This window comes from Falco naumanni, chromosome 1 (assembly GCF_017639655.2).
Source record: "Falco naumanni isolate bFalNau1 chromosome 1, bFalNau1.pat, whole genome shotgun sequence".
Classification (NCBI taxonomy): Eukaryota; Metazoa; Chordata; class Aves; order Falconiformes; family Falconidae; genus Falco; species Falco naumanni.
In genome coordinates, this window is record NC_054054.1 from 73,099,912 (window position 1) to 73,126,171 (window position 26,260).

General features: G+C 41.1%; 1 protein-coding gene and 1 long non-coding RNA gene across 9 annotated transcripts in view; one reads left to right on the top strand and one right to left on the bottom strand.

The window, feature by feature from the left end:
* Positions 1 to 618: 618 nt before the first annotated feature.
* PDLIM5 (PDZ and LIM domain 5) overlaps positions 619 to 26,260 on the bottom strand; it is a 132,884-nt gene continuing 107,242 nt past the window's right edge. For all 8 annotated transcript variants that reach the window (XM_040599237.1, XM_040599220.1, XM_040599196.1 and 5 more), the window contains 5 exons: positions 16,824 to 16,998; positions 9,641 to 9,821; positions 8,509 to 8,629; positions 4,466 to 4,581; positions 619 to 3,822 (listed from right to left, as the gene is read on the bottom strand). In XM_040599237.1, the coding sequence (XP_040455171.1) occupies positions 3,733 to 3,822; positions 4,466 to 4,581; positions 8,509 to 8,629; positions 9,641 to 9,821; positions 16,824 to 16,998 (683 nt within the window). In that variant the 3' untranslated portion in view covers positions 619 to 3,732. The remainder of the gene's footprint in view (positions 3,823 to 4,465; positions 4,582 to 8,508; positions 8,630 to 9,640; positions 9,822 to 16,823; positions 16,999 to 26,260) is intronic.
* LOC121090608 lies at positions 21,898 to 24,009 on the top strand. The gene is made up of 2 exons (XR_005828625.1): positions 21,898 to 22,299; positions 23,500 to 24,009. It is a non-coding gene; the product is annotated as an uncharacterized LOC121090608 (long non-coding RNA).

The window sequence follows — 26,260 nt, forward strand, 5'->3', positions numbered from 1 at the left end:
TCACGCCAACACTGAACATAGAAGAATCACCTCTCTCAATCTGCTGGCAATGCTACGCCTAACGGACCCCAGGAGGCTGGTGGTCTTACTTGTCACAAAGGGGACATCACTGGCTCATGGTCAACTTGGTGTCCACCAGAACTCCTGGGTTCTTTTCTGTAAAGCAAACATCCATTCCACCCAAAAAAAACCCTGAAAAACAAGCAACACAAGTGATATCTATTCATGTTTACAATCATGGCTTTCTTTTACTGACTGTAATTCAGGAAAAAATAATGTGTAACAAAACAATGGAGGACAGCTAGAGAGTTTGGGGTTTTGTGTGGGTGAGTTTGTTTTTTTAATTATAATTAAATTAGCAAGCGTGAACAGCCAAAATTTGATGCCAAAGACTATTAGACACAAGCAGGAAAATCACCAGGACTTAAGAGCTTGTTGTTTAGTGTAAACCAATGGAAAAAAAAAAAGGAAAGGAAATTCAAACAAGTAATCTGCAAATTGATGTAGTTCCCCTTCTTACTCTCGTTTGCAAAGCCACTCACATGGCTAGATGATGCAAATAACTCCATGATGAAACAGGTACACAGCTGAACAGACCAACACACACCGAACCACAGCTCATCTTTTGCTTTTAAGTTTATTGCATTGTTATATTAAGCATTTATATTTACACATCATTCTGAATTATTTAGTTACAATATACTGAAACTGTCATCATGATTCAATTATTCACTAATAAAGACCTTCTACCTTCAAACAGTTAAACCCAATTCTCTTACAGGCAGTTTTGGAGGAAAAATAATTACTGACTGAACATACATGCAAAAACCTACAGTAGTTAGGTTACTAACATGTCTCTCCTGACTTTCTAACATTCCCTCAAAACATGAATGCTATACATGTGTTATATGAAAAATAATTGGGAATCTCAGAAAATCCCCGAATGATGATGGAACAGTGCTGATTTTTGCTATGCCAAGTCTGCAGTCAAATATATGTATGTATATGTGCATATATGCATACGTCTCTCAATGTACATGCATATGTGTGCATGTGTAGAGAAGTATATATAAACACATAGACACCCCAAAACATTCTAGAGGTAAATATGAAGGCTTACAAAGAAAACAAAATACAAAGATACCAGTACGAAATAGTCCTAAACAAAAAAGGTAATAAATATTCAGTGAGATATATGGCATTATTATAAAGTGCTCTACTAAAACCTCACTTATTAAAATAATGATAAAAATTATGTTCTTTTTAGTTGATTTATGTAATTTTGTAGAGCCATTAAATATTATGTATCAGTGACTCTATGCTTCCTTTTAAATTTTAAACAAATAGATAAAAGTAGAAATTAAAAGGCGAAGCAGCTAAACGAAGCAGTACTATTGGAGTCTTTCAGGCTTTTGTACTCATGTCCTGAAATCCATTAACAACTGCAAAATTTCAAACCCTAGAGCATATGGATTAAGGAATAATACAATTCCAATTAAAATTATTAAACTAAACAAAATTAAATTTGATTTTAAGGACAATGACAAACCGAGATGTTCCTATCCTACTTCAAAATAACAGGGTTTGCCTTGAAAAAATTACCGAACGCCCTATCCTGTGCATTCCCATCCTCTTTCCCCATGCATGTGCAATATAGCTCCACTGCAACCTAGTCTCTAGGTCTCACTTCTCCACATTCTACCGAAATTCAAAAGCAACCTGGCTGACACATTACCGTATCTCATCCAGTCTGCTTCTAGCCTTCTGATTTTCAGCCAAACTCACAAAAGGGTACATCTACAACAGTGTAAACATTTTAAACAGCTTTATGCTATTTCTTCTGTACCATCAGAAGTTGAAAAACAAACATGGCAGTATTGAAGAAAAAACAACTTCAGGAAATAAAGCGAAACAGCCCCACAATGTGAACCTGTCTTGCTGAATTAGTAAGAAAGCCAAGTATCTTTTCATATTTCAGTACAGCAATTTTGATTTCCTTTCCCCCTCTTTTGTTGATGTTCCTTGTTACAATTGCTTTACTCAATCATGGCAATTTTTCGTTATTTGCTCCACAGTTTTATGGATAAACCTGTCCTTTGTGTCAGTTCAAAGAACCAAAAAAAAAAAAAAAACCCCAAGCCCAAACAAACCACACAAAACCAGTAAATGGTTACTTTTTGTGTCTACTGGAAAGAACACTAAAGACTAACAATTCATCTCTGACATCCCAGTTGAATTAGGTAGCACGTAAACTCAGTTTCCCTCAGGAGCCTGATCTGGCCCTGAGAGGGGCCCCTTCTCTCTTGTGCAACCCTGCTAGGGCAAAATTCACCCCGTGCAGAGGGTCACCACCTCTCCCCCATCTGCCTACAATTGCTCCATACCACTTAAGCCCTAATTCGAAGTTAAGTGGGACTTAGCTGGTGCACAGGTCTTGCAGTGACTCTCTGTACGGAGGCGAAATTCCTATCAAGCCACAGAATTGACTACGTCTCCTGGCTCGCAGTAAATGCACAACGACAGCATTGTCTCTCTGCTCCCTTGCAAGAACTGAGAGATACGGAGCTGCCTAACTCGTATTATGTTATTTAACAATATATTCCCTACATCTGGAGGAAAAGAGAGAAATAAACGCTAAACTAATAAAAATCGTAACAGCTGAGCAAGTTAGTTTTTGGTACACTGCCTGGCACACCACCAATATACATATTCATGAGCTACATGGTAAAGAATGTACTGAGAGAAAAACAATGTCCTCAGTTGCACTTCAGCAGTTTTCCTCATTTAACACCAGTCTCACATTCTGGAAATGAAACACTGTTACCTGCGGATCGAGTGCAATTTCCCCTTTCCAAGGCACTTAAAACTATCTAAAACCTGAGCTGCAAACATAAGAGTGTAATTCCCCGCTCCCTTATTTTTAAGATCTGATCTAACATTTCCATCCTGTCAAACACACCTTGAGTAGCGGGTTGGTTTTTTTTGGCTAGTGCTCTCGTAGTACATGAGTTAAGGAAGAGTATGAGTATCACATTTATTTTTTCTTCTAAGTGGCACCTTCTAAACTCCTGTTGTTCACCAGCACAGCCACCACCACCACATGTAACTGCTTTATAAAAACGTCTGTCCTCTGCACACCCATCAGAGGTTTAACTGCAAAGGCACAGGTACATGTAATGGTGGAGGAGGCTTCATGTGTATGAGTATCAGATAAAAACATCAATTGCTGAACTATATACTCCGTGTAACCTTATCTTTGCTTTGAGTTCCTTTTAATGGGGTTTAACTGCAATACTTCCAGACACACTTTAAAAAACATCAGCGCCATAAAGCGATGTGGATTGCTGAAGCCAATCTCCTTTTCTTTGTTGAAGAACAGCAAAACCAAGACTTCTAATATCAGGTATTTATTGTCATAGATGCTCAGGTTTTAATACTGAAGCAGATATAAATGTGGTGTTAAAATCATGAAACCAATACAGTAATCTGTCAAGTGTAGAGGTAAAAGCACTCTAATAGTTTGGCTTAGGTGCAATTCCTGATTTTTATCTTTTTATGAAGCAAAACTCTAACTCATAAACACTCTAAAAATTAGTGTGCAAGCCCTTCCCCACATTTCCACATTTCTCTTCCATTCTAGAAAATCATATATAAATAACCAATTATTGAACATGGACATTTTAACCTTTCTTTCTGCTCAGTACATTTGTTACACAAGATAAGCTCCAAGCATCAGATGTTGATAGAGTGAGCGTGTTTCTTGCACAGTGGCCTGTCCTTCTTGGAGAAGAAAGTCTGACCCTCCAAACTGTCGCTACACACCTGAAATGGGATAAAAAAAGAAAAGATCACTCAATTCAGGTGGATGAACGACACCATACATTATTCAGAATACCAAACCATGGCATTGTTCTATGCACAAATACATTCAAAGAATAAGAAATATTACCTTTTTCTTGGGCATACTCTTTTTGATGTAATACTAATGGTGGATGCAAGCATAACCTTCCTTTCTTTAAGTTAACAGGTCCTTAACTGGGAGCAGAGTTAGGTTCAGCATTTTAAGAAAGATATCCAATCATTAGGATCGGGGTTTATTTGGTTTTGGGTTGGGTTTTTTTGTCATACAATATTAGCAGGTGATACCTTGGCTATAGTGTCTTCATGTCAAAAGCACTCTTACTACTTTAGAAACACAGACAGCTCCTGTATGACTTCCAACTTGCTTGAGGAAGTAAATGTCAAGGGTTAAATGCCAGGACACATGGGTACAATCCAGGCCAAGTCCTCTGGACCAGTACCAAAGGCTCACAATAGCAACACACCTTCTAAATAACTGGGAAAGTGCTTTTTGTTTGGGCTCAGAGGATTGAAAGAGGTTACAGCTGTTAACTCCTCTAACAGTCAGGTTAGCACAAGAACTACTGCCACGGGTTTGCTGAAAACGTAGACTAGCTTTACTTACTGAGCATACAAAGCAAGTGTCATGCCAAGTGTGGCCCAGAGCTTCAAGAAACCTGTCTCCAGCTTCAATGGGGAATTCACAGCCGTGGCACATAGTACCGAAGAGGGCATAGTAATCTGCAAACAAATGCAAACAGATTTTAAAGATGAAGCATATGCAGAAAAGGGAGAGTGACCCTTTGAAACCTTTGTGCTTTTCTTTCAATGACAGTGGGTTTGCCCTTTTTGAGTTTTATAATACTGGGTACACTGAATAAAGAGCTCCTAGACTGAAAAACCAGGATGCCCTCCTTTCCTTGCTAATTCAGTTCTCATCCCCTTCTTTGTCCTTTCAAGTGAGCGACGCTTCCATCTTCCTGGTGTTTCATTTCCTTGAGATCAATAGTGTGCTCAGGGGGGAAATGCACTCCTTGCAGAGCACCCGTGCGGGCTCTGTGTGCTCCTTATATTCTCTCCAGCTCTACCTTGAAAGCATACCCTAGCTGTTCACACAACAGACCTCCTCAGCGAGTAACACACTCCTACCTACATCCTGGCACAATATTTGCCCCAGACTGCCCTACACAAAATCATGCAATCATTAGGCTTCTGTCCTAAACAGACTCGAGCAATTTGGATCAAGTCAGAATAGTTTCCTAGTCACTGCTGTTTATTACATAGCTTTTAAAAAAGAAAAAAAGAACGAAAACTATACACACAATGACACCCCCACCCAAAACAAAACAAAACAAACAACCCACAACCAAACAAACAAAAAAAACCCCTCTAACAAAACAGAGGCTTTATGCAATATATTTATTGCATTTAACAAAAAGTAATCGGTAGGGTGTCAGGATGGTTCTTAGTGACTGGAATCACTGATGGGTATTTGCACCATTTTTAGGCGCTGTATTGACTTGGTGCATTTGGAGGTTCCCGTGGAGTCAGCAGAGAAATGTTTTTCCAGCAGTCTCAGAAAGCTTGAACCAAAAAGAAGGGCACTGACCCACTCATATCCACCACCACCACCCTGCTTACTGCAGAGCTTGAAAAAGAGAGAGCAGGGCAGACTAGCAGGATAAAATGCATATATAAAGTTGGGTGGGATGCACTGACACCCACCCCCATCCTCACAGTTTTGGTGCATGACACTCGCTTCTCTGTGCACAGAGCCATCTCAGGGACTACAAGTCAGCACAGCCCTCTGCTGCCCACCTGTGCATACCTAAATTTCAGCCCAAGCTGTCTGGTCTTTTCCACTTATTTCAACTCCCAAACACCCCATTCTAAGAATGAAATCTTTTTTTTCCTGCACAGGAGTGAAGAGCATTAGTAGTATAACAGAAGGGAATTTGGGATCAGGACACCTACTATGGCAAATCTGTAGTGTCATGCAACATCACATCTTCATAAGATGGACTACAGACAGAGTGACAACCATAATGAAGCTTTGCACTCCACCCACCCTTAATGGTAACACTCTGCCTCTGATCGGGGAATTAGATGCCAGGGATTGTTTTCAAGTAGACTTATAAGGAGTGGCAAGTGGGGTTCAAGGAGATTTTGTTTCTCTACTAGATTATGCAGATCTGCTGAAGCTCTAGTGCTTACTGCAGCAGAGTCAAGAGACACTTCTTGCACGTGTCAAGCCCAAGAGAAAAGTCCTGTTTTGGTTTAGTAAGACAGTGTTTCATATGATGACTTCAAAAAGTCATCACAGGAGGCAGGTCAGGAGGATGGGGAACACAAGTGCCCTGGAAAAGCAAAGCCCCTGATGGCTGCCAGGGGCAAGAAACAGCTTCACCTATCACCTTCATTAATCCACTCTACTAGGATGAATTTGCAAGTGTTTAAGCAGAAGACAGACAATAAAAATGTCAAATGGCAGAACCCATCTGTGCAAAACCCCTGAAGGACACAGTCTCATGACCCTACAGCTTCAGCTCTTTGCATTTGTGTTCATACAGCATCTTTTACTGATATTTTCCCAGTGCCAGCAGTTAAAGCCTTTTGTAATTTGGCTTGTGGTTTGTGTTGCTAAGTTTATTGGCTTTCCTGCTAAAGAAAGCCCAATAGATAAGGCAGAATGAAGGGCATCAGCTTTCTTTTACATGCTTGAATTGCAATACCAAAGAAGGCTTCCAAGGCAGAATGCTTCTTGCATACAGCCTTTCCAAAACTAGGTTACTGACTCTGCATTTAAAAGTTCAAAATTGCAGGTAACTGCACTTTTAATTTAATTTTAGCATCACCATCCAAACCCAGAACATTTTGCAGATTAAACCCCCTTAATACTAATAGCTGATGCAGTTATAACTTCAAATATAGATTTAAAATTAGAAGCCTCCTTTGCACTAGGAAGAAGGAAAGTTGGCAATGACATTTACTCCTTATTTCTTTTAAATTAGTCATATACTCTTAACTCCAGCTGGACTGAAAGTCTTTGAAGAATGAATATATCTCAAATTAACATCTAGTTAGAGAGCCAGAGCCATTACAATGTATCACTGCCAATAACACCTCACAGAATGTGTCTACATTAACTTGTGCTAGCAACTTTCTATCTCAGATATAAACTTTATGAGAAGCGTAATATTCTTGAAGTTTTATCCCAGTGTTTCCTGCTCACAGTATAGAAAAGCATGCAGCTGTGCACGGGAGTCAACAGTAGCACAAATCAATGCACTGCATAACATATGAGTCATTTGGTGGCAGGAACAAGAATTCAGTTTACCAGAACAAACCCGGTCATGAGCTTTCCACCCCAAGGGGAGTTATCGATTCCTCCAGTACTATTTTTGAATCATCAAATGGCTCCACAATTAGGGGCTTCAGATTGCTTCAGGATGAAATTTCACCATGCTGTCACCCTGGAGGATGCTGCTCATATATCTGTTTCCTCTGCTGCTCCATGATTTCGATAGGGGCAACAGGTTACCCTACTCCTGTCACTGAGTTAGCAATAACCTACTGCATCCTTTCGTATCTGCCAATGCCTCATTAAAGCCACTCAGAGAGAGAAATTTTGGATTAATTTTACATGCTTTCCTTATCCCTTCAGTACCTAGTGCTCTCCATAGCTGCGAACAACTGTGGCATCAACCCAGAAGGAAAACTTAACTCCAAACAGGTCACTAGGATTTCATGCTAAATCTTTTCCTGGTGTGTCCACTTCCATCTCTAGTTTAACTACAATGCCTCTTGTGGTAGAAGGAAAAACACAGAAAAGGTCTGACTGACAGTTCTAACACAGATGTAAGCAGCATGAGTGTGAAAACAATTATTGATACTATTTTGTTTCTTTTCCATTTTGTGGAAAATAGTTTACAAATACTACCTATTTCTTTCCTAGCCCACAAGGGTACATTCTAAGGAAACTAGGAAACCAACACAAATAAAAGCTGTACATATTAATAAAAAAGATACGATTAGCTGGAAGTACTAAAAACCGAACCAGAATCCCTCTGAACTTCTAAGCCTTATCTTTCATGTAATATTGTTCATCAGGCTTTCAAGTGCTATAATCATATCACTGTATTTTTCCCCGACAGCCTGTTTTTTTATCCCAAGCTTATGTTCAACAGATGTTATCCCTGATCCTGCAAAAAACATTCTGGGCAGACTGCTTACTCTTGGAAGTCCCCCCAGGCTGTGAATAAGGCTATTCAGAGTAAAATACATTACTCCACTGGCATTTGCTTGTTTAGTAAACAAGCAGATTTACATTAACTCCAAAATATTTTAAGGACAAGTAGAAAATCACACTAAAATTAACACTTTGCTGAATCACTGATACCTACAGCTGAGGGCTTAACAGGTAAAGCCAGTGACAAGAAGCCTGCTCCTGCTGAAGCTAAAAAAGAAATTCCCACCAACTTCTCCTGCTGCAAACTCAAAGTATCTATAGCATTTGTTGCTGCTTTGAATTGACATATCGGTTACAGGAATGTGCTGGGACATTTCTGAAGTGAAGCTTGAAAAAAGGGTATTATTATTTTTTCCCAACCTTATTGAGCTCTGCTTCCCCGCACAACCACAGTAAACTCTGGTGGTGTTGTTTCTTACCGGTCTCACAGTAGGGATCACCATCTTCTAAGTGGAAGACATTATTGCGGATGGGGTTATGACAGGCCACACACACGAAGCAGGAAACGTGCCAAGTTTGTTTCAAAGCATTTATTACTTCCTGTGGGGATTAGAAAAAGTGTTATGAACACGTTATTTTAATGTGATGACTAGATTGTGGTGACTGTGCCTCCACACTTGATTTGTTTCAAGAATACTTTGTTTCCTACTGCTACTTTGAACATGGGTTGTGCATCCCATTTCTGTTGATGTTAAAGTTAATGAGGTGCTTTGTTTATGGTACATCTCCTTATTTCTCATAAGCAACTTTTCGGTTTTTTTGGAATGTTCAACAGAGTTGGACACATTGAACAATTCATTTGTTCACCTTTTCCATTTTCATTAGGATCTCACCCACAATGGTCCCCTGAAATGAAAGCAGCATCTCCGATGGCTCGTCAAGTCTGTGAATAGTTAATCAGAAGACATCACACAGAAAATTATGACTGCTTTGTGCTGTTTTGGAAGACACTATAGTGCCAAATATGATTCGAGAATTGTGCTGCCAGAGCCCTGCGTGACCCCAGTTACACAAGAGTCCAGACACATCGCTGTCTGCAGTAACGGAGCGGACAATCAGCTGGCGGGCTCAAATTAGCAGTGTTAGTGCCGAGTAGGATAATGTGTCTTTCTATCTACATTACCACTGGGAATATTTCAGTACTTCACATCTAGCCAACCAGCATGTTCCTCAGTGCTCAGCTCAGCTAAGGAGAACTATTTACTCCTCATTCACCCCTGCCCTGCAATTCTGTAAAAAGCTGCCAACTTAAAAGCATTTCGCTCAAGAAAATCTGGTAATCACAATGCTGCAGAACAGCTTCATGAAAACAGGAGCTGAACCTGGAAAAGCCAAGGAGGCTACAGCACCTTTGCTCAAAGAGACTGAAAAGGCTCAACATTAGGAGACGCAAAACCATATTCTGTATGTGATAGGAACTGAAAAGGTACATCAGAGTATGTTTGGAAGAATGCAAACTGGGCCAGACAAAAGGAAATTTCATGACAGAGAAGCACTGGACACTGTGGTGGTTGTTCCCACTGACAAACAGGCCACGTGATGGTCACTTACCCCAAGGATCTTCCTCTGGCACTTTGAACACTCAGGGGCAAAGAACTTCTCATAGCAGCCTTCACAATACAGTGCCCCCTTCTCCTCCACAAATCCAATGTAAGCCATGGAGGTTTTGCAGTGAGCGCAATTAAACTCCTCTGGATGCCATGACTTCCCCAAAGCCACCAAGAAGGGTCCTCTGATTAGAAAGAAGAGATTTTTGTAGGAAATGCTCCTGGGTTGGCTCCTGTAAAAGCTGTTAATAGGCTTAACCCACGATACCTCTGTGCCATTACTACACTGTTCACAAAGATATACTGCTCCATCCCACTTTCCACCTACAGGTCTAAGAAAGCATGAGGTGTTGGCTGCATCTATTCCCATTGATCTATCTCCCAGACACACCTAACCACAACAAATACTGACTCTCTTCACTTCGCTGCATTTCAGACATCTTATTTTAGAACTACATTAAATACAGTGCTGAAGTGGCTGCTAGGGAAGGGAAGGAGGATGTTCCCTATGTTCCAAATTATTTCCATCTATGACAAAGAGGTATTTGACTCAATTATATGATCATGTCTCTTTCAGCATTCATTTGTACCAAGGGCACAAACATTCAAGTAGACTTGACTCCATTAAGGGCCCATAACATCACCTTCTTGTGAGACAAAAATTCAGTCATTGTCCTTACCCAACAAGTTTATTACAAGATAATCCACACCACCACCACCACCCACCACCCACCCCACCACCCCGGGGGTATACGTGAGTATGCATCTTATTTTTTCTTTTCCTTTTCCTTCAAAAGCTAGTTAAAAGAAGATCATATTCTCCAAATGCAGAGCCTCCTCTGTCATTTGCAAACACAGAATAATGATGCTTTTAATAGCATTTGTCTGGCTAATGCAACAAGGTTAACAGACAAGATAAACCTATCCTTTTCTCAGTCAACAAAAAAATTCTCACTATGCAACTCATAAATCCCAGGTATATACCATTGTATGTGTATTCACTTCAAAACATATTCAGCATCCTAATTTCTTTAACGAACACGTTTACTTCAATGAGGTGACTCCAAGGTCCCACCACTCAACCTTCCAGAATTTAGGTTTCAGGTGAATGTTGCGGTCCAAGTTCATTTCCCTCACCAGATCTCTCATTTCTGCGAGGCCAATAAAGATGCCGTTCTTTCATTAATGTACCACCTTTCTCTGATCTAATACTACACTGCAAAAAAACATGCAAGGTAGTAATATCACCACTCTGCTGCTAAACATTTTTCTGGAAATCCAGTAAGCTACAAGAACATTTTTGTGTAAGATAAGATTTGCATATGAACAAAGCAACAGAGAAGAAAAAGATTTAAAATTTTCTTCCAGGGTCATAATGACTTTAAGAACACAATATAAGCAGGCAGAGGACAGACGGCAACTTCAGTGAGGGCAAGTGGTAAATATTTTCAGTTCTTTCCCACATTTCCTCTGGAGATGCTATGTATTTTCAGCAGGATGAGAAGTCAAAGATGAGGGCCTCAAAGAGATTTAGGATAACTCATAACTCCTGAGATTACAAACATATTTAATCTGAAACCGTTTCTTCTATTCACCTCTGATTACTAGAAAGAAAGCAGTGAAAAGTGAGCAGCCCGTAGCCCTTTAAGGAGGGAGCCAGGGCTGAGCGCAGCTCTCTAGCTCCTGCTCCCAGCGGATGCCTGGGGAGTGCAAACACTGACCTAACCCGATACCCTCCCACCGCTCTACAAGCACCTTTTTACATCAATGCCCTTTCAGTTATGTACTGATCAAACAATACAAGCCCTTATGTACAACAAAGTGCTCTCAGCGCGCCGTGTCAGCACAGGCTAATTTAACAGATTCATTAACACAGGGCTGACACTGAAGAGGCTTTCCCGGCTCCAGGTAGGATCGAGTTTCTGGCCATCTGCACTGAAACGATAGGCTTGGCTAGCTCTGCAATGGAAAGCAAGTACGCTAGCGACAGGAGGCGAAGGAATTTTTACAGCATCTGCTGCATTTAGCTCTCCAGAGTTTACAGCTCTGACATGTTGAGGTTAGCCATTCAGGACAGCACACAGGAACCCAGACGGATGGGGAACAGCCTGAGAGTGCATCTACACCGTTTCTTTCCCAAAGTCCCCAGACAGCTGTGGCCATGCCCTGCACAACATCTCCGAGGTGTTCCATTAGCAGGGCTGGTTCCCTGTGCACACGTGTCAAGAAGAACACTTTCTAAATACAATTTTCCTTTTAATCAGGCTGTAATTTAAACATGTCAAGCTGATGCTGCAGCTTAATGATACCAGCAACTTAAAAGCTGCCCCAAAGCACATAGAACAAAGGGGGGGGGGGGGGGGGGGGGGGGGGAGGGGGGAACCCAAACCACAAAAAAATCCAAACACCTGCCATGTGAAATACACTAAAACGTGATTTCCAGAGCTTGGAGGCGTTCCTGGTCTCTGCATAGTTTTGTGATCAAAACAGTAACTTTCAGTAATGAAAGGTATTTATGTGCTGTATTCTTTTGGAAAGGAGTTTAAAGCCCTGATTTCAGTAAGGGGGCTGCACGCCCATGCAACCCGATGGGCATGAAATGCTAGGAAGGTGGCTGCAGGTGGCTTCATCCTTCCTTCTGCATTTAAAAACAAAAAACAATATGCCCCCTCACCCCCACCCCTACCCTATGCCTCTGTCAACTAAAACATTTTTAAGGGGGGTGCTAAAAAAGCATGTTCCTTCCCTCCAAAGATACGGGATGATTCAAGTGGCAACAGTTGGCTATGAAGGTGCCTCTAGCCTGGGCTGCTTTGACATGTTAAGTATTTCTGAACAGATTACTGGCATCACCACCTAGACCATGTGAACCAAACCCACAGACTGAGGCAAACAGTAGTAATCTATTATTTTCCAAGGAATTCTGATGTATTTACAACAGTATTTGCAGAATCTTATGCCCAAATGATCACCAGTTACATAAATTTGGTAGCCACCTGAAACATCTAGGTTCTATATGTAGCCATGATATATGGGCAAATTGGAAGCACAAGTAACGTAAAGGGAATAGAATCCAAATTTCACTACCTTTACTACAAGCTAAATATAACGTAATCAGTATGGTCATAATGCATTAGTAAGCCTATAATCTAGCTTCTCATGTGCCTTTTATTAAGATTGCAAGCCAGAACTGAAATTTGGTGGTAAAGAGATCAAAACAATTTCCACATCTGCTAAGTAGGCCAAGCAGTCTACACTCTGGGAAGTTCCTTTTTCTCCTCTGTTGGAAATGCCACAATATATAATTTCTGTACAGGAGATGCTGAAGTGAAGCAACGTTTGTACTTTTTTCCTTTTGTCTTTAAAACCAATTAAGCTGTAAGAAAAGGTGACAAAACCAAATCATCATTCACAAGCAGACATACCAAAGAGTATGTTCTCAATAGCAATCCAGGGAAAACACATCTGAGCTTCAAAGAAAGAGCCCACTCTGCACTGTAGCACTTGGTAAGACTGCCTGGGAACCAGAAGTCTTCATCAGGAAACGTCAGAAGTTTGTCAGACCCGCACAGCAGGTAGATCATGGGAAATTTAGTTTGCCTCCAGCTTTGGTTCTTTCAGACACAGAAAGAGAAGCTTACTTAATGAAGCTTTGGGAAAAATGGAATCTTCAGACAATCACTATATGAATAATTAAAGATATATTAAAAAGTTATAAGATGTCTCTAAGAAATGGTTTTGGCTGAACTAGCCATGGTTATTCTATGCCTGAGTGTAAAGTAACCAACTCCACAACGCATTTTGGCTTCAAAACAGATGCACAATGCAATGTCACTTGATCCTTCTCCTACCTTTTCACAGGTAGTGCTACCACTAAGGGCATAAACTGTAATTATGCTGAAAACTTGAATTCAAAATACCATTGCAATCTTTCAAATCCACTGTATGCTGTGAACACAAGGCATACTTGCCATTGATTAATGCACATCAACTCATCATCAAATGAAACAATGCTTGATTTTAATAATTGAGGTGGCATTTAACATATGAAGAAATATAAGGATTTAAGCACCACCAGCAAATTGCAAAGTTAGAGGTGGGTATCAGTTACTATTCATGAAGAGGTGTCATTTACAATGGGGGACAATGGCTTAAGCACTGTCAAGCAGGGCTCTGCAGTTTCCCCTTACGCATCCACTAAGCAGCAAAGGTTGCTCTGTGGACCAATACACTCCCCTACTTAGAGGGCGGCAGTTCATCTCTTTCTTTAACAGTGATCAAAGCGGGAGAACCGAAGTAGCAGCAAGTGCTTTAAGGGCTGAGAGGAGAGGTTGGCTGCTCAGGAGCAATCTGCAGACCGTGCTGTGAAACCCCATGGCACAGAGCATCAGCGAACCCTGCTAAACCACAGGTACTGTAAAAGGCACTGAAGTTTCTTGCGTGAAAGATGCAGCATATATTGGATTAGCTATGCTCAGCTTTAATCTTAAACTGAAATGATAACAAAAAGGAAAGTTCATGGTTGTTCACATGTTATTTACTAGACACAAATCCAAAGCCCAGGGAATAAAAAGATCAGAATACTAAAGACAGACAAAACGACTACGCAGGCCAAACTTTTCAACAAATCAGATGAATCTCATCCCAAAAGCACGTAGACTTTTCTGATATTAATCTTTCATGTTATGGTGAAGCAAAAAATCTGGAGTAGAAAGGGTGTGCACCTATGTTGGGAATTCATGTAAGTTTTTTCTATTGTTTCAAGGGGATTCAGATAATTTATTTTTATTTCCCATATACAATGGGAGTAGGAAAAACTTCTCAAAAATATCACAGATCAGTTAGTAAAGAGTCCTCTAAAATTAACCCCATGTTAAGTGAACTGATAGTGAACTATAAGAACAAAAATCTAATCAAAGTAAACAAGCTCAACTCAGTTGAACTCTAGAGATCAAGTGATTAGAGTTAGCTGCATCTTCTGATGCAGAATCCAAGCCAGGGCTCAAAAGGCTGCAAAAAGCCCTGGTGGAAAAGCCAATTTTCTATTATACGGAATGAAATTTATACAGTTCATAGAGCTCCTCATTTCTCAGGACCTGTGTTTTCTACTCGAGTCTCTTTCTTTAACCATGGTGAAATATGGTGCAGGCTCTCCTATCTTTTTCATTGAAAAGACCGTACATAAATGAATAAAAAAGGAAATATTACAATGCATTACATTTCCTCTGTAGTTCAACAACACTAATGGGTGAACAAAAGACATTTTAAAAGAAGTACATCACTTCCAATAATCCCAGGAAATCTCTATTTTAGGGAAGAAATAAAATGCAAGGTAGATGAAAGTCAGGATGATTTACACGCTGACATGAAAAGTTATTACGGTTCCCTAGATGAGACAATAATGACTAACTGTCAGAAATCACTGACTGAACAATGCAAATTCTTCCTCCATATGAAATTCTGGATAACGAAAGGATATCTTAGGGGCTCAGAAGAATTTAACCTCATCTCATTTGGCAAACTCGTGTTTGTGTTGATTTTCTACCCATGTCATACAAGTGTCAAGGACACTTAGCTACAACACCCAGAGTCCAGAGAGCCCACAAAAGAGCTTGAAATCTAACATTGCAGGAAATTATTATTAACCTAGTCCTAGCAATTGTTAAATCTCTATTCCTTGCTTTTCCTATACAGATGGAGCCTGCTATTTTTTCTTCTTCTTAATTAGAAATTCTGGTTTATAAATCAAAATTTGTGACAAGTTAGTTTTATAATTCTATATTCTCTGATCAGTTTCCAACTAGCTAAATCTTCTCAGTTTTATTGGAAGGGGTGTGTAAGTGAAAATTAAGTTGCTTACTTTTCTTTGGTTTTACTTTTGCTCTACTCCATCCAGCTTTCTGGTTCTCTCTAAAACAGGTTGTAAGGCTGTGACTATATGCAGTTCACAATGTTCTTCCTCCACCAGTACTCCCATCCTCAGTTTTATTATGAAAAACGTGCATGAAGACAGTGTTCTGCATTATTGAAATTAAGCCCTAAAACACTGGTGACTAAGGAATCAAAACCCACAAAAGCAAAACAAAGACCCGTTGTCAGAGAGCCTGCAGGATGAACAGAATCACAGAATCATTCAGGTTCAAAAAGACCTTTACGATCATCAAGTCCAACCATTAACTTAGTATGCCAAGCCTACCACTAAACCATGTACCTCAGCACCACATCTACACATCCTTTAAATACCTCCAGGGATGGTGACTCAACCTCTTCCAAAGCTTGACAACCCTTTTGGTGAAGAAATTTTTTCTAATATCCAAACTAAACCTCCCCTGATGCAACTTGAGGCCGTTGCCTCGTGTTCTATTGCTCATTACTTGGCAGAAGAGACCAACAGCCACCTGCCTACAGTCTTCTTTGAGGTAGTTGTAGAGAGCAATAAGGTCCCCCCTCAGCCTCCTTTTTCCAGGCTAAACAATCGTAGTTCCCTCAGCCACTCCTGACAAGACTTGAGCTCCAGACCCTTCATGAGCTTCATTGCCCTTCTCTGGACATGCTCCAGCACCTCAGTGTCTTTCTTGCAGTGAAGGGCCCAACACTGAACACAGGATCTGAGGTGCAGCCTCATCAGTGCTGAGTACGGGGGGACGATCACTCCCCTGGTCCTGATGGCCACACTGTTTCTGACACAAGCCAGGCTGCTGTTGGCCTCCTTGGCCACCTGGGCACACTGCTGGCTCATGTTCATCTGGCCACCAGCCAGCATCCCCAGGCCCTTTCCCACCAGGCAGCTTTCCAGCCACTCTCCCCAAGCCTGTAGTATTGTGGGGGGTTGTTGTGACCCAAGTGCAGGACCCGGCACTTCTCCCTGGTGAATCTCATGCAACTGGCCTCAGCCCATCGATCCAACCTTTTTATATCCCTCTGTAGCGCCTTCCCTCTCTCAAGCAGATCAACATTCCCACCCAGCTTGGTGTCCTCTGCAAACTTACTGATGGCCACTCGATCCCCTTTTCCAGATCACTGATAAAGATATTAAACAGGACTGGCCCTGATACTGAGCCCTGGGGAACACCACTTGTGACCGGCCACCAACTGGATTTAACTCCACTCACCACAACCCTTTGGGCCTGGCCATGCAGCCAGTTTTTTTACACAGTTAAGTTTACACCCAGCAAATAGATACAAACCTAATAACTTGATCGCAGTGCGCACACATGGGAGTCCGCTTCCCTGCTGGAATATGCTCTGCCCTCTGAACCAACGTGTCTTGCTCGTTTAGCTGAGGTGCTGCTGCAAGTTTTTCACTTGGGGCAGTTGTTCCAGGTGGTTTAACACTGTTTGATGTCCATCCACTGGCAGGAGCTGGGGAAAGCATGACAAAAGAATTTGGAAGACCATCTTTCAGTACCAAGTAAACTACCTTGAAATACAAGCAACCAGCAACATTTGTCTAACATCTCTGTCCAGAGTATATGCCTACTTAAAGGAACAAGTTAAGAAATGCTTCTTTTCCCCTCCTCCCCCATCAAGTAAGTCCCACCTCCTTTATGAAATGTCTGTGAAATAACACAGAATGGGTTTGGCTAACTTGTAGAAGCAGCGGACAAACTTCAACATACTGAAGAAGTTAGGTGAAAATCTACAACCTGTGAAAGCATTATTTTGCTTTAGATACAAACACTGAAGCCAAGAATATCAAGTATATGAACAGAGACAGAAGAATATGACATACCTATTCAAAACACTTTTAAAGTGAGTGTAATAGATCATATGTCATTACTAACAGATTAAACAGGAGTACACATTCCACACAACCTGTACAGGAACTTAAAATGCATTACTGTATAAGGAAAACATATTTCTAAATTGAATTTAAACACTAGATCACTAGATAGTGCCAATCTGAAGCACTCCAAAGGTCACATTCACATCCTTTTATAAAAAGTTATGACACACATAAAACCCTGACATTTTCAGAAATGTATACATCCACACGCTTCAATTTGTGCCCAGGTTTTTAGAGTTGTGGAATAGACATAAGCTTTTATGGAGTACAAAAAATGTGTTTACAAAAATGAAAGGCACAGATGATACTGTTGCCAAGGGTAATGAGAAAATAAAGAGTCCTCTGCTTTTCTTTCCATGCTGTTGATATATGTACCTTGGTAACGTACAAGTTACAGCAACATGAGTTTATGGGAGCAGTTATTACTGTCAAGCAGAGAATTATTTTTCAAGTATACTAAAAAAAACCCCAAACCCACCACATTTCCACAGCCTTTTGTTTGTAACCACAGACAAGAGAAATAGCGAGCATTTACTCAGTGTCTTGGCTTTACTACAGCCATACTAAACCTTGTAAATAAAAAAGCGAAATTGAAATCCAAGTGGAAACTCAAGAAACAACCAAGCAACGACACAGATGTAGAACAGCACAGCAATGATGCAGCTCGCCAACATAAGGTCAGGGCGTCAGTATGTAGCTTTGCACAAAAGACTAGTTTGTGGAGCTGTTAATATTTGTACTAGTCTTCCTCTCTCATCTTTCATATCATCTTCCAGGGGAAAGAAGAGAAATTATCATTATCTCCTGATAATGCTGACCAGCATTCAACCTACAGAAAAGTTGCAAATACCTTTCAGGCAAAACATTGCATTCCCTGCCAAAATGGAAATGGTATACTATTTTACGGAGAAGATAAATTTAAGCAACAGTGAATACACAGAAAAATTCAACAGAAATGCCAATCTCTTGTTCTTTTCAGAAGTAAGATAGCCACACACCACACAACTTAAACCAGTTCTTTTGCTGACAGACTGCCTCCCCTCCCCATTTGTATATTTATAGACTAAGGTGACACAACTGGAAAAGAAATCCTGTTTAACACCAGTACTTTTTTATTATATTTTGTATTAATCCACTGACATGGGCACACTACCTAATTTTGCTCACTTTTTCTTTATATGAAGAGGCAATATCACACAATCACAGAATGGTTGGGGGTGGAAGGGACCTCTGGAGATCAGCTAGTCCAACCCCCTGCTAAAGCAGGTTCGCCCAGAGCAGGTTGCACAGGATCACGTCCAGGTAGGTTTTGAATGTCTCCAGGGAAGGAGACTCCACAGCCTCTCTGGGCAGCCTGTGCCAGGGCTCCGACACCCTCAAAGTAAAGAAGTTTTTCCTCATATTCAGAAGGAACTGCCTGTGTTTCACTTGGTGCCGTCTCCCCTTGTCCTGTCACTGGGCACCACTGAGAAGAGCCTGGCCCCATCCTCTTGACACTTGCCCTTAAGACATTTGTAGACACTGATAAGATCCCCCTCTCAGTTTCCTTTTCTCCAGGCTACACAGGCCCAGCTCCCTCAGCCTTTCCTCATAAGGGAGATGCTCCAGTCCCCTGATCATCTTCATAGCCCTCCGCTGGGCCCTTCCCAGCAGTTCCCTGTCTCTTGAACTAGGAGCCCAGAACTGGACCCAGCACTCCAGGTGTGGCCTCACCAGGGCAGAGTAGAGGGGGAGGACAACCTCCCTCAAACTGCTGGCCATGCTCCTCCTAATACACCCCAGGATGGTAGCATGGCCCTCTTGCCCACCAGGCACACTGCTGGCTCGTGGTCAGCTTGCTGTCTGCCAGGGCTCCCAGGCCCTTCCTTTGCAGAGCTGCCTTCCAGGAGGTCAACCCCAGCCTGTACTGGTGCAGGGGGTTGCTCCTCCCCAGGTGCGGGACCCTACACTTGCCCTTATTGAACTTCATGAGGTTCCCCTCCACCCAGCTCTCTGGCCTGTCCAGGTCTAACTGAATGGCAGTGCAGCCCTCTGGTGTGTCACCACTGCTCCCAGTTCGCACCATCCACAAACCTGCTGAGGGTGCACTCAGTCCCCTCATCCAGGTCATTGATGACTAAGTTGAAGAGGACCGGACCCAGCACTGACCCCTGAGGCACACCAGCCAGACTCTGCACCGCTGATCACAACCTCTGAGCTCTGCCATTCAGCCCGTTCTCGATCCACCTCACTGTCCCTCCTCTAACCCACATGCCCTTGGCTTAACTGTGAGGATGTTACAGGAGACAGCGTCAAAGCCTTGCTGGGGTCAAGGTAGTCACTGCTCTCCCCTCATCTACCCAGCCAGTCATTCCATCACAGAAGGCTATCAAAATGGTCAGGCATGATTTCCCCTTGGTGAATACATGTTGACTATACTCCTGATGTTTTCCTCCACATGCTTATAGTCATATGCTTTTTATTTTTTCCCCCTTACTGGTTGGTTCATCAAATTTCCTCAAATCAGGTCATTTCAAGACTGACTCTTTGGGATCCTTTCCAGTATCTTATGTAGCAAAAAGTATACCAGTTCATCAGAGTATTTTTGTTGGGTTTTGTTTTATTTTGTTGTTGCTTTTTTAAAATACAAGACTGTTGATTATATTTAATGTATAATTTACTATATCTTGAAAAAATAACATCTTGATTCTAAAAACATTCAGCATTCCTGAGTAGAAAGTAGCAGCACTTGATCTTCAACAAGTCACTCTGCTACTGTAGCTCATTTAAGATTATAAATGGCTGCTAAACTGAAAACATAGGAAAGGGGGGAAAAAATGGGAAAGGTGGCATAAAGGCTTTGAAGACATGAACAAAAGTGGTTTTGATTAATATCACTTTCCTCCTCTGTCATCACACATGGCTTTCTAGTTTTCAGATCCCATTTCATGAGAAGACAAAAATGCACACTAAAACCAAATCTGTTTGAAGACTGCTTTTGCCATAAATCAAATTGCAGCACAGCTTCTAGTATATTACTAATTTCTGTTTGAGTTATCTGCTGAAAGACAAAGCCCATTCAGACACATCAGCTAGCTCGTTTGCACTACATAGTTAAAAATGTCCTTCTGTTTGCTTAAAGGAAAAAAAGTACAAACATCACAATCATTCCCTTTTCTTTGGTCTCATTACAACTTTCATTAATGCTGTTTTTATGAATGATGCTCTTCTGAAAACTACCCAACTTTAAAGTTACTACTGGCCAGGAGCAGAATTTGTCTACATAAACTTTCTCTACAGAGTTGTTAAACAGTAATTTCTGAGTTACTCAAAGCACTAAAAAAAGAAGAGAAGGAGACAGTCCGTCAGCTTGGGAAACAACTTCAGTCTATTAATGACCTTATGTTAAAACAAAACATCTCTTTCAAGTGAACCATAATATAAACCACACAAATTAGTACTGTTAAGCAAGAGCTGCGTCCTGAGGAAAAACAAGCTTGGCATTTAGTGCTGAGGACCAGCAAAGGCAAATGGACCCGCTCCACTTCCACTGAAATCAGTGAACTCAAGTTCAATGCCCAGACCTTCAGCAGATGCAGGGTGACACAGGACTCCCATGGGATCACAGCCACTATGCAAACAGCATAGGGGAACAACAAAAAAGCCCTACGCCTTCAGATACTTCTATATTTACCACAATATTTTTGGATACTGGACAAAACCTAAGTTTTAAAAGGCTTTTCCACTGTCATTTGTAAATTTCTATCACTATTTTGCTATGATGGGAACAATATCTCATTGATCGCTGCAGATGCTATCAGAAAAGGTTGCTTTCTGCTCAAAAATCCTTGAAAAGCAAGACTATACAGTATTTTCTTAAACACTCACTTCTTCCACCTCTTAAGGCTAATGTAATGCCCATGCTCACAGTTCGTCCCCACTGCATTCTCTCAAGGGGTACTTTTCTCTTTGCTGGTAGCCACGTTAATACCTTGCACAGTATTAGTCCTCTCTATTCCTTTTCTTAATTGGACTCAAGTTGCTTTTAGTTCAGATTTTCCATCCTAAAGAAGAGCTGTTAGTTTGCTTCCATCACGCTTAGATCCATACTCTTATTAAAGAAAATACACCGCTAAAGTACAGCAATAGATATTTCACCACATTTATTATACTGGTTTCTTTGTAAACTTTCTACAGTTGTTCTGCTGGATTTTCCGCCCCCCCCCCCCCGTAGATCATCCTCTCTTTCTCACCACTTGATTTGCCTCAGTCTTACCTTCCTCCTTCCCATCTGAACACCAGACAGAGGACAGCTTTTATTGCCCACTTGTGTCTTTGCATAGGCCACAAACACACTTTTAACACCCTAGTAATTTTACCAAAGGTTTATTAATTCCACTGCAAGCCATTGAACACTTTTTTGTTGGTGGTGGCATTTTTGTTTGGTTGGGTTTTTTTAAGAATAAAAAAACCCCAAAACAACTAAACACCACAACAAAGCCAAACAAACAGTATTAGTCACCTACTTAAAATCTATGTGAATTCTCAGTATGTATTTCCAACAATATTCCACCTCTTAGAGCTACAGAATTTCAAATATGAGGTCTGTTTTCTTGTTTAGAATGAACATTGGTGTCTCCCAACTATCCTTCCACTTAAACATCAAATTTAACACTCCTTTACTGGACAAGATGTTTTTCCTGCAAGCAGAGAGGAAGGGGAGAGACTCAGAGTTCCCGCACTCTTCTCCTCTCCTTTCTTTTCCCTACTCCCTTGGAAACTTTTCAGGCTGAAACACAACCACATGATTTAAAGAAAAACATCAAGCTGGGAAAACACATGCAGATGTTTTTTCTTGCAATGAGAAGCTTTTACCAGGGCACACCAGTAATAACAAGGTAGGTACAAATTATGACATTCAATTTAAGAAAAGACCTCTCAACTCTTGGCAATTAGTCTGTTTTCCCGTGGCTTATGTATATACTTTGCTTTTTACATTTTACATACATGATTTTGGATCCCATCAGCAGCTCTGTTCTCAAAGAGTGCTGGGGAGGTGCCCTAGTACCCAAGATCTAGCAAGGTATGCGCACATTTTTAATTGCGAATGATGGCGGTGTGGGGATGGGAAAGGAAACCACTCCAGCTACCTCACGACACAATCTCACCACGTGTTTTCTGGGCACCACCTTTGTTGCTAGAAATGGGACAGAGCGCAGCAACTTTCGTGCATGCTCTGAAGAGTTACAAGTTATAATAAGCAAATACTTCTATAAAAATATAATAAATAAATAAAATACATATTAAATAATAAAGAACTATATACCCTGTCAGGAGCTGTTCTACCCTGAGTGCCAGAGAAGTCTGGGTCCTCTGCAAGCCATGAAAAGCTCTCTGTAGCCAAGCTGGGGGGTTTTGCAGGCTTCACCTCGCCTTCACTCTCGTTAATTAAACCTTCTAAGGCACTGTTGATTTGCACCTGTGTATTGTCATAGCTGGCTTTTCTAAAACAGAAAACACTCTGTACCTGGCTATTAACCTTCTACTTTACTAAGTTTAAGTTTAGCAAACCCTCAATGTTTGCTTTCACTAAACTCCTCGGTACGGCCAGTTTAATATTTAACAAAGTTTTAGGCAAGGTAAAGAGTTGGCTTTTTTTGTTTTTCAAAAATCCCAGTGTGACTTTGCCCTTGCTAGACTAACAATAGGCTGTTCCATTGCTGAGCACATGGATAACCGCAAACACTGGCAAAAGGTTTGGAAGACAAAGGGAGAAAGGCGGATACATGGCAGTGCCAAAGTCACTTTGACAGAGGTTCTCCAGTGCGTAGCAACAATACAACAGCCTGAACTGTTTAATGCTCACTTAAACATAACATCAGACTTCATGTAATATCTATAAATAACAATGCTACTTTAAGCAGTGGGAGTGCCAGAACTTCATTTTAAAGTGTTCTAACTCGGTGATTTACACACTGCTATCAAACTACTGTATTATAAATGGAAAATATAAAGCTTCATACGTCCAATTTTCTGACTTTTCTTAATATATCTGTACAGTAAGAAATCTTCCTGTTCCTTCCCTCCAAACCAAACAGATGGCCGGATGAGGCAACGTGTCTGAAAAGCTCGGCTGTCAGCTTGTTACATTAGCCGTATGTAACACCCCATCCACTCCCAGGACCGCATGAAATTGCAGAAGTTCAATGGAGAAAGCTACAGGGCAAGCAAGATGAGAGAAAAAAACCCAACAACAACAAACCCTCCAAAAAACACACACAAAAACGCACCCAAACCCCCTGTGTTCAGCAGTTCTCATTTTGTTTCTTACGGAGTCCTGGAAGTTTGTTCAGAGCTAAAACCCCACCACTGATTAAAGGCAGAACAGGAAGGATTAAACCATTATCATATCTTTAAATGCCGGGGAAGACTGGTATGTGCCCCGTGGAAAATCACAACAGGTGCCACCCCGGCCCAATTTCAACAACCCCTGCAACTGGAGGGGCTAGTTCCTGTACTAGCAACCAGCCTTTCAACTGGAAAGGCTCCAGCTAAATTAGCTGTAAAGCATCTTAATTAAAACGAGTATGGTGGTTTTGGCTCGCTCAGTCTGTCTCCTTGTGATTTGTTACATCACATACCGTCACAAATTTGGCACAACTGGCGTCGCTTTTACTGAAAATGTGCCTCAAGAAAAAAAAAGAGAAAAATGAAGACCTGTACAATAGTGTTTCGTTTCTCTGGAGTGACAGTTTAGAAACCCATTTGGTAGCTTTCCACAGATAACATCTTGCCTCTCTTGCTTTTAGCTCCTGTTCTGACCTCAACAGCTTGGCTATGCCAAGCTGTCCAGTCTCGCTCACACACAGATTATCTGCCACTTTCATGGAGCTGATGTTTAACACTGAATAGTGACAAGAATGCATTTATCAGAGGAATATTGGAGGTTCGTTTGTTGAACAAGTATTAGGCATAATTCTTGGGTGTCCTACACCTGTACATCTAAACAGGACACATCACTGTTCTGAGGTGGCACTAGCAAATGAAGAGGAACTGATCTGGCAAGTCAGTCCGTGACAACAGGCTAGTTGCTTTTTAACAAATCAAAGATGATGAGCGTCTAATTTTGAAAGTCAGTGAACGTTCCCCACTCGATGGGTGCAAAATAACCAGGGACAAATAATCTCTTCACCTCCGTTTAAATGACTAGAGAAAGGAATGTGCATTTGACTTATGTATGTAATTAGTTTAAGTGCACAGCTTGGTGTGATAGCACATGATTTTAGCAACACCAAATCACAGGAAAATTGTCAAAGGTCACATTTGTAAGAGAAAGCTGAGTTTCTGTTCATCAGATCCTGTAGCTCAGGCACACCAGGTCATTCTGCCTCATTCCATGCATTTCTGCATCACTACTATGATCTACCCCTTCTTAAATATAAACATTCAACTTTCAGAAACATCACTTTTTCACCATGTCTGCTGGAGTTACAATTTCATACTACCAACAAATTAAAGCTGACACTTACAAATTACTCTGGTTTCACAATGGGTTTTGCTTGGCTAAGTGACTTCACATTACTTAACTTGTAAGAACAAGTTCTTGTGGTTTGCTGTCACATGATGATATAATCATTTAGATCAGATGAAAAATTAATAAGAATAACAGTCCGTACACTAGGATCAGGAAGCTTTTGTGTTTTGACCTTTCAATCATACCAGTTTTATGGACAGGGATTTCTGTTTTTATGAATGGTGACTGCATCATGGAGGAGCAATCTTTAACAATCTTTTTCAGTAAAAAATACTAGAACTGTTTATATTTTGGGACTGTTTCTAGCAGAGGCCTTACCAATGATATAAGGATTAGCCTTAACAACTTTTAGTGTTACACCAGTTTCTTCCCCAAGTTCAGACCATGGTCCTCAATGGGCATGCAGCTCCTCGAACCCCTGTAATAGTTAGTCCTTCCTTTAATTTCCTGTTCTACAAAGGAAAAAAATTAGGATAAGAGCGCCCTAAAAACAAAACTCAGAACAAGGTGATGGTGACACAATAGTTTGGTTGCATTTTCCATGCAAAGCTATTCCAAAAGCTGATGGGCTATCAGATTAACTTACCCATTCAGGGTGTCTTATAAGGTCAGCAGAACTGAAACAAGGGCTGGGGTAATGGCAAATGAAACACAGAAACACAAAGGTGACAAGGACAGTAAGTGCTGCAGTCCAACCCTTTACAGACCTTGAGCAAGGCCTTACTGGCAGGACCAAGCATTCTGCGATAGCACAATAAATCTTGGTGCCTTCCTCCCTCTCCTCAGCTTCATACTGTTTGACCTTCTGGGCAGACTCCCCAGTCTGATAATGGTCTGGACTTTTACCCTATTTTCCTCAGCAAATCTCTACAGAATAAGTGGCAAGGAAGGAGACAAAGACCCAAACTGCCAGTATATGCAGGACAGGTTGTCAAATCACACCTATGAGCAGGCTTGTATTTTCTCCTGCTTTTAAAGTTCTAATATTATCCAGGGAATGGGATAAAGAAAAAAAAAATGCAGCAAGACAGCACACTAAGGATAACTCCAGAGATGGTAAATGCAAGTCTACCAAACACAAAAAAACAACTGCAAGGAAATAGCAAAATTTTTCAAAGTTGCCTGGGGAGCAATTTTTCTGTGCTTACAGTCAGCTTCCAAGTGTGTTCCCTTTGCTGAAGGGAGCATGTGCTTAACACATGTGCTGGCTCGGGATTAAGCAACTGACAGTTGTGAGCACTGCAGAATATGCTGACATTCCCAAGCAGCTCTACTGGAAGGGGATTATATATCCCAGTGGTATCAGGCTGAGAGAGACCCTGGGA